This window comes from Dipteris shenzhenensis, chromosome 4 (genome assembly GCF_047967505.1).
Source record: "Dipteris shenzhenensis isolate YYH24624 ecotype China chromosome 4, Dip_SZ_1.0, whole genome shotgun sequence".
NCBI lineage: Eukaryota > Viridiplantae > Streptophyta > Polypodiopsida > Gleicheniales > Dipteridaceae > Dipteris > Dipteris shenzhenensis.
In genome coordinates this window covers 43,555,893-43,571,312 of record NC_141599.1, presented here as the reverse complement: position 1 = coordinate 43,571,312, position 15,420 = coordinate 43,555,893, and the positions used below count along the sequence as shown (strand labels likewise).

At 40.1% G+C, this 15,420-nt stretch overlaps 1 protein-coding gene across 1 annotated transcript in view; it reads right to left on the bottom strand.

The window, feature by feature from the left end:
• Positions 1–11,458: 11,458 nt before the first annotated feature.
• The window catches only part of LOC147902909 (dihydrolipoyllysine-residue acetyltransferase component 1 of pyruvate dehydrogenase complex, mitochondrial-like), a 44,647-nt gene continuing 40,685 nt past the window's right edge, over positions 11,459–15,420 (bottom strand). Inside the window, exons 15-19 of the mRNA XM_087373963.1 lie at positions 13,281–13,351; positions 12,989–13,049; positions 12,205–12,265; positions 12,016–12,096; positions 11,459–11,869 (exon numbers count right to left, since the gene is read on the bottom strand). Coding sequence (XP_087230089.1) covers positions 11,811–11,869; positions 12,016–12,096; positions 12,205–12,265; positions 12,989–13,049; positions 13,281–13,351 — 333 coding nt within the window. The 3' untranslated portion in view covers positions 11,459–11,810. The remainder of the gene's footprint in view (positions 11,870–12,015; positions 12,097–12,204; positions 12,266–12,988; positions 13,050–13,280; positions 13,352–15,420) is intronic.

Genomic DNA, 15,420 nt, shown 5'->3' with positions numbered 1-15,420 from the left:
TGGTGTGTGGGGTGGTTAAAAAGAGAGTGTAAAAGGGAGATTTCATGGGGGTAAATGAAATAATAATTCAAAGTTGGGAAAGTATACATGCACGTGTGTGTGTGTGTGTGTGTGTGTGCGCGCATGCGAGCATGTGTAATTCTCACTTTAAAAAAAATGTGTGTGTGTGTGTGTGGTCCACCCCCAGCCCAGAGGGTAAGAACACATGGTAAGGAGTAAGCCCACCATGTGGAACTTACTCCCCACCTACTAACAATACGTGAATAAAAGTGGATCTGTATGATAAGTGTCAAAATGCAAAAATGATGACAAGAGTAAATGTGTAAACCACTTCTGCAAAATAGATATAAAAGTTAGTAAAAAATAAGACGGATCACAAATTGACTAGGGATTATCCATGATAAAGAATTATCCAACGGATGTGAATTAACTGTATGGTACTAGCCCGATAAAAGGCTAGTTGGAAAATCAAAGCATGTGTTTAGATTAAAAAGTCCCATCAATAATTAAGCCATACAATTAATTCCATCAATTGGATAAAAAGTAAAAAAAGGAAAACATATAAGGAAAAAATGTTTGAGACATCTAAGTTGAAAAATGTAATAACTAGAGTTTGCAAAAAATTTGATTTTATTTAAAAAAATTTTCTATAATATTGAGTTTGATAAACATAATATTGAAAAAAGATGTCGAATCCTCAGGCAGTCCAGGTTCCAAGGTTGGGGTCCGCGTACTTGCCACCACCATCCAAACAAAATTATAACATAATAGTTACGTTTGGGTAGACAGGTAATGCCTGTTTTCCCCGGCTTGTTATCACTTTACCTAGGAATATAGACAACCATATGGATTCTTAGATAATTAAAAAAAATTTAAGCTACAAGTGAATTTTAAGTCACAAGTGGAGAAGGAGTGAATGAGTGCATGGGTTGAGATGAGATTAGAGGAGGTATGGGACGATTAGTAGGCTTGGTGTGTGGGGTGGTTAAAAAGAGAGTGTAAAGGGGAGATTTCACGGGGGTAAATGAAAGAATAATTCATAGTTGGGGAAGTATACATGTGCATGCGTGTGTGTGTGTGTGAGAAAGAGAGAGAGATAAATTTCCATGTAGAATCAATCACACAATTATTGATTACAAGTATTGTGTGATTGATTCTACATGAACAAGAACAAGGTTTGTCAGAACACTGCGAATACATTTTACTGCTGTTTTATGTTCTGGAAGTATAAAATGCTCTGCAGGTTTGGAACGCTGCTTTTGAAGTGTGTTTTGAGGATGCTCTAGAGCGGGCAATACTATCCGTTTGCATCTTCGGTTATTCCTTACCAGGGTCGTGGAATGCATTTGGTTCATGCAAATTGCTTGTGGAAAACAATCAACTCTCCTTTTGTTGTAACTCCTAGGGACACAAGCTGCACTCTGCATACACCGAGCACAAGCAACATGAGTTCACAATCAACATTGAAAGCAAGGTAGAGGCAACGAGATTGAACACGAACTCGTTGTCTTTCATGCCCTTCGTATCAACGCCAGCATGCTGCGACCCCACAACATCCTCTCCTCCTCCTTTCTCGCTGCACTTCGTCTTTATGGACTTCAGCACCAGGCATTTCCCCTTCATGGTCATCTCTAACAACCTCCATCGTCCCCCTCCACTGCCTTTTACACAAAACAACCCCCTTACTACATCGCGACGTGGTCTTTCTAATCAATGATAGCGAGCTGCTCTGATTACCCTCCCTCGAGATCCTAGGCGGACACGTGGAGTTATCTCCAGTTCAACCGCCACAAGTGGTAGGCTCTAGACTAATCGAGAATATCCTCCCATGCAAAGCTTATCCCCTTTGATTAATTAACCGCTAATTAACCCCATAACCTTAGCTTAATACTAATGCTAACATTCTCATCATCATGGGGACATACTAGCTCACACTATATGCTTGAAAAATTAGGTAAAGTGATATATAACAATAAAAATATATAGCACGTAGTATGAGTTGTATAGCTCATTAAGTATGCTTGAAAGAATATATTAAATGCCATATAGCAAAGACAATGTACATAGCATAGAGTATGAGCTTGCTTGAAAGATTAGATAAAGTAATATATAACAAAAATAATGTATATCACATAGTATGAGCTATATAGTTCATTACATATGCTTGAAAGAATAGATTAAGTCCTATATATCAGAGATATTGTACATAGCAAGAAATATGAGCTATATAGCTCATTTAGAATGCCTAAAATATTAGATTGTGTGCTATATAGCACAAATAATGCTGCATAGGAAGCTTAACATATTATGAGCTATATAGCATAGAATATGCTTCTAAGTGCATTAACTATGCTATATATAGTAAATTGTGTGCTACTTACCACAGATTAAGCTGCATAACACACCAAGTATATAGCTCAAATCACGTGCTTCAAGGGACAAATAACACATCAACCATGCTATGTTGAACAAATTATGCTAAATAGTGCATAAATGCTCTATATATCAAATAAACATGATGTGTAGTAGATGGCAGATAGCTAAGTAACACATGTACTATGCGTAGCTACAAAAAATCAAACATATGCCAAAGTGAGTCTCCTAAATGATCTTATCTTCATCAACCTTTTTTTGCAATGCATGTACTTTGCCTTTGGTATGCAATATTGGAACGTTTGTAGTAAACATTCTCAATCAAAATCCTCTCTAAGACTGCACGGTTCAACTTCCAACCTGTTCATTTCTATGTGCTTGCCCTCTACTTTATACAAGTCTCGGCTAGCACCCTCAAGAACCTGGCAAAAGGAGTCAGCATTGAAAACTGTAACACACGCTTTCAAGGTGTGAAAGTGAGAGAATTTGTTTTTTTTATTTTCAAGTTATGGAAATGGGATAAAGAATCTTATTTTAAATCCAAAAAGGACCTTGAGATATGTGGGTGAAAGATGAGTAAAATTTAGGAAATTGATGGCTTTGATAAATGTCGTTAAAAATCTCTCGAATTTTGGTTAGGAAAAGAAAAATAATGTAGGCGGGTGGAATTTTTTAAACTCAACTTTAAATTAAGATCAATTGGTTTACAAGTTTACAAGTTTGCTTCATTTGCTATCCCCATGACACCATCAAAATACTTTTAGATCTACATAAATTGCAAAAGGAGGAGTTCCAACCTCATCCCTTAGAATGTGGATCAACATGTTCTTCATCTGATCCTTTATACATTCATAAGTGAATCCTCATAGCTAGCATGAATCTCTCACTTTGTTTAAAATTTTCAGTGAGAGCATGAAAATTTGTTGCACAAAAATTTATTTGAGACCATAAAATATATATCGTCTACCAAAGTTGGTAAAAGGATGGCAATCTAAACTCAATAGCCTAGAAAGTCATCCTTGATTTCTATTATTCTTATTTTGAGCCTTGAGCACATTTGTTCGAACTTCACTCTATCTTTTTGGTTTGTCATTTCTTATGCAATACATGATAAAAGGACATTTGCTCCTTTTAGACAAGGTCTTCCCTTTCTATGATATGTCATACAAGCATCTTCAACATTCCTTGATATTCCACCATACTTAGTTGGCCACCTTAATTTTTAAAGCAGAGGGCAAGCACATAGAAATGAACAGGTTGGAAGTAGAGGGCTATGTGCTTCCACCTTAATTTTTAAAGTAGAGTGCCTAAAATCCTTCAACTCTTATCTCTTTTATTTTACCCTAGAGACAATGCTCAATCCAAAACCTCTATTGACAACACCCCCTTATTGACAACACCCTTATTAGTGTGGTTCTTAATTGTAACTTTAATCAAAGGTATAGACTCATCTTGCAAAGTAGTTAGCAATCGCCAATGTTTCAACAACCTTAAGGATGTAGAAATCAAGTTTGGAAGGACATGTAGTAGTACAGAGCCAGTTCAACGAATCTTTTGGTTTATTCCTTTCCTTTTACTTTCTCAATTAAAAATGACAATTTAGTGTTTGTGATTCTACAATTGGTGCCAAGTCTATTAGTTATTTCATGATGTCAATTGTCACTAACTCTTCTTCATCCAAACTCCATACATGGAGGGGGGGCATGCCTTTACATTCTGCAACATATCAACATCCATCTCAATATTTAGCTTAGGTAATCTTTCTCTAGGTTTGACTAGTGATGTATCAAATTATCCAAATGCCAAGCTAAAATTGCATTTTCCATTTTCTTGCACTAGAATCTCCTTCGACTTTGGGTATTTAGACCAAACATGGAATTTTTCTTTGCAAACTAGTCTCCTTATCTCCAATTCTTATGTGTTCTCTTGATCGTTCTCCCTATCACGTTTACCAATTACCACTGTTTTTGCTACTATGCTTCCAATCTTCTATTTATGAGAAGGTTTTTCGCATACTTCAAAGTACCTCTACCATAAAGGCATTTTCTTATTTTTAAAGAAAACCATTGGCTTATATTAGAGGGGCGGTCACCCCCCCCAAAAAGAAACAGATTAGCATTAAAAACTCGGCCAACTCAGATGGCACATTGCCTCTAGCCTACGCTACCTTGCAGCACATTCAAAACTAAGAGATGGAGTACCCTACATCAAATAAACATGAGCCCCAAAGAATCGTTCACCCTAATGGCCATACTCATGTCCTAGAGTAAATTCTTCAGCAAGGCCAATGCACAAGACTCCTTATCACCAGTGGCAACTCACTCAAAAACCACCCTATTTTTCATTCCCTATACAGCCATGGCCCTTAAATATGGCCAGATTGCAACTGTTCTGGGAGTAAACCCCTCGGATCACCCATGAAGATCGCTCTCCATTTAGCTTTGCACGGGAACAGAGACATCCATTTATCCTGTCTTACACTGCTGTGACTCCAAACCCCCCTGGCAACTGGGCAATCCCAAATCAGATGCCGCAAGACTTCAACAGGACGACAATAGGACAAGGGGGATTTACTTCAAACCATCTTACCAGTCTGCCTCTACCTAGCAGCCAATTATGAAGAACCTTCCACAATAGGAATTTCGCCTTCCTCGACATAACTTCCAAATACTGTCCTTCTACGAAGCATGAACATTTCGCAGGTTCTGCTTGGAATTCAAGGGATCCACCAAAGATCTTTTGTCAGAAAGGCACCTATACACAACTCTGGTAGTAACTTTTCTCAGGGCAACCCTACCTCCGATCAACCATTGATTCCCTCTCCGATTAGCAGATCCAATAAGTAGGCCCGGAATTGAAGAGTGCATCTCAGGACCTCTGCAAATCACAACTACCTCCTATTGGTTAAGATCAAATAGTACACTAACAGAAACCACAGAACTCCAGTCTGCCAGTCTACAATCGCATAACTGCTCCCAGGCCCCTATGAAACCAGTGTTTTCCAACAAACTGGCATCTCCTCAAGACCATCACCACCCTTCCAAACCAAAAGCAAACTACATGCTTTCCAAGCCATAACCAAACCGGATACAATCTTAGATCCTAATTTTTAGAGGAAAAAAGGAGCAAAGCCTGTCATACTGGCTCATGTGATGCCAGGACCCGACCTAAAAATCCTTTACCCTTTTCAATGAACCGTATGGTAATTTCTAAACACAGTGCAGAACACTCCAAAAACTTTAGTAACTACTTAGTCAGAGGTAATCTAACAACATTACCTCTCCCCACATACTTAATTTACAACTCCTCGACCCATCCTGGCATGGGCCCTTAAAGCAAATGTTTTCTCCCAAATACACACGGATCCTGATAACTCACCGAAGCAGTGCAACAACTCAAACAAGCTTTCCACCCTCACCTGATTCTTCTTCGATAGTGCCACTGTATCATCAGCAAACAACTGCGAGAAGAAACGCTTCCCTTAAGGCAAAACAACACCCCTTATCCTCCCCTACTCTACACTCCTCATAACAAGACCTATCATCGGGACTGCAAACAGAAGCAAGGCTAACAGGATCCCCTACCTAATGGATCTGCAGAGATCAATCTATCTACAACACCACCATTCAAACATAAGATGGCGAAGGCATTACGAAATAGTCTCTTCACCATTCTAACAAGCACATCCCCAAATCCCAGACATTCAAACACACTACTGATAAGATCCCACTGGATTCTATCCGTAGCCTATATCAGGATCAAAATAAAAAAGAATGCATTTTTTACTAGAGGCACAGACATAATCCAATAAGTTCATGCCCTCGAAAATATCTCGTCTCTTATAAACTCAATCTATTCCATTTCCACTATAAACATACAAATTTCCTTAATCCTTAGGGCTAAAGATTTAGCCAGCACCTTGTAAGACATATTCACCATAGTAATCGGCCGCCAATCTCCCACTTTCATCCTATTCTGACATTTCAGAAACAAATTCATCAACCCAGCATTCACATCTTCTGACAAAGCCCCTATTTGGACCACGGGATTGGCCATCTCAATACTGTCAGTTTTTTGTCACATTCCAAAAGTCCAAGAAAAACTCCACTATCATCCCATCAGGCCCCTGGAGATTTCTCCTTTACATTAAGAGCCTCCCACACTTCAATTGTTGGTTCACCAATGATCTCCCCCAATTCCCTTTTGAATACATTTGCAACATGCCAAAACAGGGTCACCAAATTTACCCCCTTTATCAACCACCTATCCACTGTCTCCCTGGCCTGCTTCCGCTTCAGCGTCCCACATACAACCATAGCTGTTGCAACTCTTCGTTCTTGCCATCTCTGCTCTTTCCACCTACCACATATCTCCAGTATCATCTAATTCCAGAACCACAGTGGCCAAAATCAGGTCCTCCAGACATAGTTTTAGGGATTCATAGACGGATTCTCTAAATTCATCCATTTTACCCTCCAATGTTCAATCTCAGAGCTCTATACTATCTATCCAATATTGATAGCACATACCACCACTCCCCTCATCGCAGAATCCCGTCTGAGATCAATTTCTCCACATCAGACCTACGTCCATCCACGTACGGCACATGAACTCACAGAACTTGCTATTCAAGTTGCTTTTATCAAATTCAAAAGGAACATCCCCCACTCACCACGAGAAGACAGAACCACCACATAATCAGAACATGATTAGAAAAACAAGAGGCATACTTAACCCCAAATGGAGCTTTCATCCACCAGCCCTCTCTCTCAAGTATAGAACTGATCTATTCTACCCACCCGAAACTCCTGCCCTTCTATTATTCCAAGAGAAACCACTCAAACCAACCTAACCTATTTCAGCACAGTCAACCAAATTCCAAGCCAGATTCAACTCCTCCCACACTTCCAAGTTCCAACATAGAGGAAGAAATTCTTCTCTTTTTATGTGACCTATCTTCAATCCTCTGTGTCATATTCCACTCGTCCCCTCGAAGCCAATTCATCCTTGACATCCTATCTATCAAAAATTTCCAGCAATCCTACGCTCCTTAGAAGCATTAGGGGCATACACACACCACACATTAAATACAAAGTGAGACTTCAATGGCTAACAGGTGACCCTCGGTATCCCTAATTCCTTAGCACCTGTCAACCTCTTCACCAACACAGTTGAACCACCTTTCCCTCTGCAAGGACAATTTATGAAAACCTTGAACCCCAAATTACTAAAGGCTTGCCAAAAGGCATATCCTTCCCCACACTTGATAGCCGGGGGGATGGTCTTGATGAATTCTAAAGGTCAAGGAGTATGGGCAAGAGGACAAGAGCTTCTATTCGAGCAAAGTTGCCTCTCTATAGACAAAAGCCTGTAACCACTTTGAACCTAACCTGCTGGGTATGCACTAGGCCATCCGAAGGTTTGATGCCCATCTAACCAAGCACTTCCTAGGCCCGATCCCATACGATCCAAGTCCTTTGGCCTTGATAAGGAGCCCTTGTAGATTGCAGGATGAGAAGCAACCTTCCCAAAGCGCATGCAAAATACTGAAGGGCATCATCCAGCCAAAAAGGGAGACTGGGAAAACCCATCCTCACCTTGCCCAAGATTGGGCCTCAGATCCATCCAAAGGCACCTCACACTCAAGCTTCAAGCTTACTAAACGAAGGAACCCTCCCCATGAAGAACAAGTAAACACACCCTGCCAGTCTTCCCAACTCGAGCTTAATCTTATTCATTGGAACCTTGCAGCAGAACAAATGTTTCCAAACAAAGTCATGCCAAGCGCTCCAGCCTCTTGAGCCCTGCATGAAATGTTTGCAAGCACCAGATCCGCACCTCATCAAAGATCTCGGAAAAAACTCCACAAAGGTGCTTAGCAATAGTTTCCACGTATGAAGGCTAGCATGCCTCTGAGGTCTCCTTGTCAAATTTTGCAGTAACTTCCCCCCTACCCCTTGCATAACCCTTTCGTTGAGCCAACTGCCATGAATACCTCGTGAGCTGAGCCAATGAAAAAAAGACAATGAAATCACTTACTCCTCAATCCATGATGAATCAAATTCAGACACTAGACACATGAAATAATAGAAAACATCTCAGAGAAAGACATTGACAATATGAAACCTAAAAGGACAATAAAAGATTCCAAGAATGAAAGCTGCTCATCATATTGAGCTTGTTGGAATTACATCATGAAAAGAAAGTGTAGCTACATACTATGACAATGAACCATGTTATAGACGCCTGAGTAGAAGCGGGTAGCAGCCACTATAATCACAAGCAAAGCATCACATGTGATCAACAGAAACCAGCCAAGAATAACTAAGAAGACTGTTCCACAAACTCGAGGAGCATATAGGACCAAATACTCCACCTGGAACAGTCGATGTCCTCTCCAAAAGATATCCATACACAGGCATGCAGCCCATAACACTGCCACGTGGGTAACCCCTATTATATCCTAACTAGAACCACTACTAACCCACAACTGCATATCAAGAGATCCCTTAAGGTTTAGTCTTCCTAATAGGCCCCTTCAAGACGAAGATAGGGATGACAATAACTTACTGTTCAAATGTCTATACACCATACAAACCAACCAATGCTCAATAAAGAGCTTCACAAAACAAAGTCCTAGTACAGGCTCGAAACGGATGCACACACAAAGAAATTTCCTCACAAAACAAAGTGGGGATCAAGAGTCTTCAACCCATACGTGACATTTCATCACATCCAAAATTGGAAAGGCTATCAAAACCAACAGCCAAACACAAAGAGAACTAATCATAGATCCTACTAAGTCATTGCACCCTTCAGAAAGCATAGCCCTCGTCATTTGGTCCAGCCACACACAACCCTGCATACTCGTCTGCCACAAGATTTGCTGCTTCTTTGTTCTTCTTTTCCGTGTCTTCACGCTTGTTAAAGCAATACTCCTCTTTATGACCGTGGTTGCCACAATATGCACACTTGAATTAGTCATGATTGTCTTTCTTAAGAAATTTATTCTTACAAGTAGCTGCCTTAGTGATATAGGCCTATTGTTCATAGGGATAGATCTCATGCCAACGCTCATCATCCAAAAATGTAGAGATCGTCTCTTTCCAACTTATGTCACTGTTCACCCTTAGGATCTTCACAATATCATCATAGGCTGGTGACAGGCTTGATCAAAGCACTGCCTTTGTATCATCTTCTTCCAAACGAATCTTGCTAAGGTGCTCTCCAAGATTGATTACTCCCATCATCTTCAGTCTGAAAAACTCTTGCTTGAGCAGTACCTTAGAATTCTTCCATCTAAATCCGAACATGGTTTCTATTTCAACCTAGTTCCCACATGCAGACTTAGATAAGTCAACATGATGGTTGTCTTTCCTGCCAAGCGCTCTACCAATAGTGAGGGTCTTTTCATTCCTTGCATCCCGCTGAGTGGACTTCTCCAATGTCAAGCTCCATGAAGTCAAATAGGGATGAGGAGCTTTCATTCTTGGAATCTTTTGTTGTCCTACTTTGCAATATAGAATAGCTTTCAGTTTTCATACTGTCAATTTCTTTCTCTGAGATGTTTTCTATTATTTCGTGTGAATAGTGTTTGAGTTTGATCCAGCATATGGTATTGGAGCCAGCTTGATGGGGTCCGCTCATAAAGGGTCAATGAAATTGGAGAAATTTATTGCTAACTTTCCGACATGGCAGCTCAGCATCTGCTTGTATCTCATGGAGAAGAGTCTCTGGTCTATTGTTGCTAGGATAGAGAAAAAGATGAGTAGGTAAGCAAGTGTAGCTACATACTATGATTGAGCCATGTTATAGACGCCTGAGTAGATAGTTGCTTGCTCCTTCAAATAGAAAGAGTATATATGTTATCTCTGTTATATTAGGAACCCTAGGGCCTACCTTAACATATGTCAATAAGATCCTCTAATCTTGCAATTTTCCTTCAACTTTACCTTTTAATTCTCCATCTTTGATCATTATAAGTTTGTTTTGGCTGATTTTTCCATTGCTTCTATTTCTTTGAGATTCTTAGTATCAGATTTTCTCCCAATAAAACCACCCCTCTTTACTTATAAACTAATGGGTTTTTTTCTAAAGTTGAATTAAAAACCCCCTCCTATTATTGTAAACCTGTTAAAATTTTTCCAAAAGTGGAATTAAAATACCCCTCCTTTCGAATGCACGTAGTACACTAAAATTTTGGGAGGTGAACCCCCTGAGTTAAGGTCATCTACTAGGGAGTTGCACCAAGAGGAGAAATTGGTTGTAATTCATGGTAGGTTAGGCATCCTAATGGGTGTTTACCACGAAGCCCAGCCCTAGCAAGGTGCCGTCTCTAACTACTGCCAAATCTCTGCCATTCCCCGCTCAATCTCCTCGTCCTACAGGGGGTCCTCTAGAATGCGGACCCCCTTTTGGGGAAGACCTCGGCACGGCTGCTCTAACTGGAGTACTACTGGAGAGTGGTTTTACATCGTGGTGCCTTCCACGCGAGGAAAATGGAGAAGTTTCTTCATAATAATTGACATCTTAGTGATTTGCATTGTCATGAGTATTCTCTATATTTCATGCCCAAAAACTTAAGAATAGAGAATTTGAGAGTGTGGAGACTCCTGCAAAAATTATGCATTGCTTCCATCACTCCTTAACAAGCAAGCTGCTTGGGATAAGACAAACTCATGTCTCTATACACAAATGCTTAGCTGCATTCTTCTTGATAGACTAGGTTACAATGTGGAAGACAACCTTTCATCAAGAAACCTTGATGTGTTGAAAGCTTGATATCATGATATAGATAAAGGTTTCAAAATCAGTCATAAAGATAGAGTATTAAATTAAGGGTAAATGTTTGACTAATTTACCAAACCTCAATTGTGTTCGGATACATATTTTTCCAATTTGTTTTTCTCCACAAGTTGATACGGATTCTCCACAAATGCACCAATAATAAACTAGCCCCTAGAGAGAGATTTCATATAAACATATTAAGTCATCACATTACCATTTTTAGAAATATTCAAGAGAGGCTCATAAAGATTCAACTGCCCAAAAAAAAAAAGATTTAACTGCAAAAGAAAAGGCACCTTAAAAGCTAGCTTCTTATTTGGTGTATGGAAACAGAAGAATAGAAGGGACTGTGAATGTAGGCTGCCTACAGCAGTTTGATCCTCTGTCACTTCTCAAATTTCACAAAAGACTCCCTGTGCTGCAAGACAGGGAAAAAGTATGTGGAAATTCTATCCATCCGAAAGGAATACTTATTCTGCACACCATTCCCCTTTACAAACTCCAATCCGATAAACCAATCCAGCAGATGCTCATTCTCTCTGCCTGTGAGCCACTGGATAGTTTGACTCTACTGATTTACTCTCTCTCTCTTCCTTGGTTGGAAGAATTCAAAGAAAAAATTTCAGATAAAGAATGTGAACCTTCTAGGTTCATAACAAAAATTTTATGGGTTCCCTGAAAATTCCAGCTAGGGTATCCAGAAATCGACCTGCAAAATCAAATAAAAACCATAAACACATTGCTGAATGCAAGACGACACCAAAGCAAAGTGGGTTATCTGTCTTTGTGAGGACTATTTAGTAATTTCAAAAATGCACTATTTCTAGTGGTCTAGATGATCAAGTCATGTCCCACCTCCAATGTCAACATCGACAACCCGATGGTCAGCCGATAAGGTGAGTATCATCTTTGTGGAAGAGGATGGTTTTCCCTGACCTGAATGACAAGAAAATACAAGAGAATCAAAAAGTAACTCAGCACTGATTGTACAAGTATCATATACTATAAATATGAGAATGCATGATTCAAGGCTTGAATACCAACCATTTGCATCTTCTTCCCAGATCACTACTGGTTCACCTCGGCCAACAGCAAGGATACACGCCTGCTCAGCATCATGAGAACAAAACTCAGGCAGTAAATTCTTAAAGATACCCTGATGTCGAATCCTAACAAGAAGACACTACTTTCTCATGACACGATAATAGGGTAATCTCACAAAAAAGAACAATGCACAGAAAGATCATGGAGTCCAAACAATTTGCAAGAAAATAGCTTCGCAAGAACCTCAGGAGGCCATTGTCTCAGGGATTTACTATAGTTTTACCAGCACTTTCATAAATTTCGATATCTTCCATTTGCTAACAGACTAACTAGGCATGTGTCCTTCCCTTCAAGGACTTCTCAAATCTAAAATGCCTCACTCTTAGCTGCAATCAATAGCTACACCGTCACTACCACTCAAAATAGGCAGGCCAATAAGCTTACCACAGAGGGTAGGATTCAGCAGCCATTTGTCTAACCAATCTCACAAGAAAAAAGCCCGACATTAAAGGAATAAATGGTTGTAGTGTTTTGTCACTATTTCCTCAAATAAATCTTCCATTGGTAAAGACAACTACAAAACTCTGATTCAGAAATCACTATCTAAAATTTTTGAAACCCCTCCACTCCCCAATCCTGGAAGCCACCAAACTCCAATTCAGTTTTCAATATCAAACAGCAGGTTCTAAGAGAAAAATCTGTCCTACTATTTCACCGTACATATCTCTGTTTATGGAGAATTGGACAAAAAGATGACAGAAAGCCTCTTCGGCTATATCAATACCTGTGGGGGGTTGATGATGGCACAGAAGTGATCTACAGAAAACATACCCAAATTTGAGATGCTGCCAATAAACAAGACACATCAGTTAACATCACATTTTATCCCAAATTTTGATATCTGTAACTTAGAGCAGTTTAACAAGATCATTTGAGAAACTCGGCAATTTCTAAGATGCTTATCAAAGCAGATAGATCTCAATTCTAGTCCCAATTTTGTTCTTGCACCAAGATAAATACAAACAAAGCCCATACAGCTCGTCTTACGTAGCAAATCAGACATTGCCCTCATGTACCTGAAAGAACCTCCTTGAAACTCCTGAGGTGAAAGTTTCCCATCTCGTGCTTTCTGTGCTAAAAGCTTCACCTGCAGGGACAACAAGTCAGAAAGTCCACAATATTTGATATGCTATCAGACAGTATATTCCAGACTAATGCATGCCATAATGCTGCTTCAAGAAGCATGCAAAAAGTTTATGCAGTAAGTGCAGACCATTCTGTCTTCCTTGGAGGTTCTCCCTATGACACCTAGTAACAGGCTGGACTGTTACAATCCTGACTACACCTCTCAATTGAGAATGTGATTCAAATACAAACTTTGGAAACATCTATACTAAGAGTCTTTGACTCAGAAAGGCCTATGCAGTTCTCTTGAAACATGTGATCCCAATTCTGAAACGTTCACAAAAATGCTACCTTCTTTGAAGCAATTATACCTTGCAGCCTGTTACGCTCAAGTTGAGGCAACATGACCTCGGAAGGGTCAGTCGACATTTTCCTTTAAAGGATCAATGTTTGTATTATATTTGTTTGGGCTTCACATAAATTATCAAAAAGGAATCAAGGTCAAGGTCCTTGGTGAGGGTGACATGGCACAAGACTAGGTGGATCTAAGGCTAAGGGCTCTAAATGCATTAAATGTGCCAAGGGGCAAATGATTTCAATGTTATCCCAAGAGAGGGGTAAATGATGCATTGAGGAGAGGCCCTCAAATGTAGACATGTTGCTACCACCAAGGTTGGCTCGGAGGAAATTCTGTGTGCCTGCCCCGTGATAGACTGTTAAATTGATGATGTGAAGCGAGTTAAAGATAGTGAGCGTTATATTTTGGTATCAGAGCGCAATGTTTGGTGATTGTCATGGTTTGGAGCTGCACGTCAAGTTGACAGACTAATGATGAATTGAGATTGGAGGGATTTGGTGTTATCTTTCGTCATTGATTTGAAGGCGTGGAAGACGAGATTACAGGAGCCTGTGAGCACAGGCTAGATTTGCAATTGTATGTATCGTGATTCCGTTGGTAGTCGGGGCTAGTACTTACGTACGGCAGTTTGGTGGTAAGTGGTGCGCTGATGATTCTTGCCTTTGTACGGTGCTAGAGAGAGTCTGTGAGCAGTTCATATAATTCTGTCTGGTAATTCAATCGATGCGACCTATGGGTTGACGGCGGTCATTAGGCAAGATCGCGGGAGCGCACAGTCTATTAGATGGCATCGTGACTGGCTGGCGGAGCTTTGGGTAATACCAAAGGCTGGAGCGGAACATCATATGGTTGTTGGCGTTCGAATCGTGGGTCAATTACTTCGCAAAGTTCGTACGTTACAATAGTCAAATGACTTGGCTAGTTGTGGGCTCACCTATTGGGACTGGTAGTTCGCAGAGCTATGTGCAATAGTCTTAGCTTCAGCTCTTTGTCTCTCTAGAAGCTGAAAACCCCTTATCAATTGCAGCTGGCCCACTGTTTGCCATACAAGATCGCAGGACAGATTATAAATACAGATTGGGAGTGGCTTACAAGGACTAGTTGATCTCTTCATGCAGCAGAAATATGACCAGGGAGCTTTCTATATCTTTTAAGTTTTGTTGGGGTATATGCTAGTTTATTTGCCCTCGGTGTTTGAGTTATTTGAGATTGCGGATATTTCCCTAGTATAGGGAAAAGATATTCATCTTGGTTCTCAGCTATTTTCAGTTGATGGTTACGCCTGTTTAGACACCTTTTGTGGTTATGAGATTGAAAAGCAGTTTGTAAATATAATTTTAGGCGGTGTTATATATATATATAAAATAAACATCCATCAACCTAAATGGAAGTTGAAGAAGAAGCTTCTAGGGTGGATCCCGTAGAATCGGGAGTCCGACCGACCCCGCAGGTGTCGCACCCAGCAGGCCATACACTATCTGGTAGAATTGCATTATTGGAGGATGCCTTGCAACAGATTTTAGTGCAATAGTTACAAGCAAATGTAGGGCAATCTGAGCTCAAGAAAATGGTTCATAGTATGTCTACTAGACCATCTCATGAAGAGAAAGATAAAGCTCCAATGGAGCCTGAAACCAATGTTCATATGGTCGAGCCTAGGAGGGCTAAGGTACCTAATATTGCCAATTATAGGCTAGAAAAGTATTCTGGTCGGATGTCTGACCGTAGTTCCA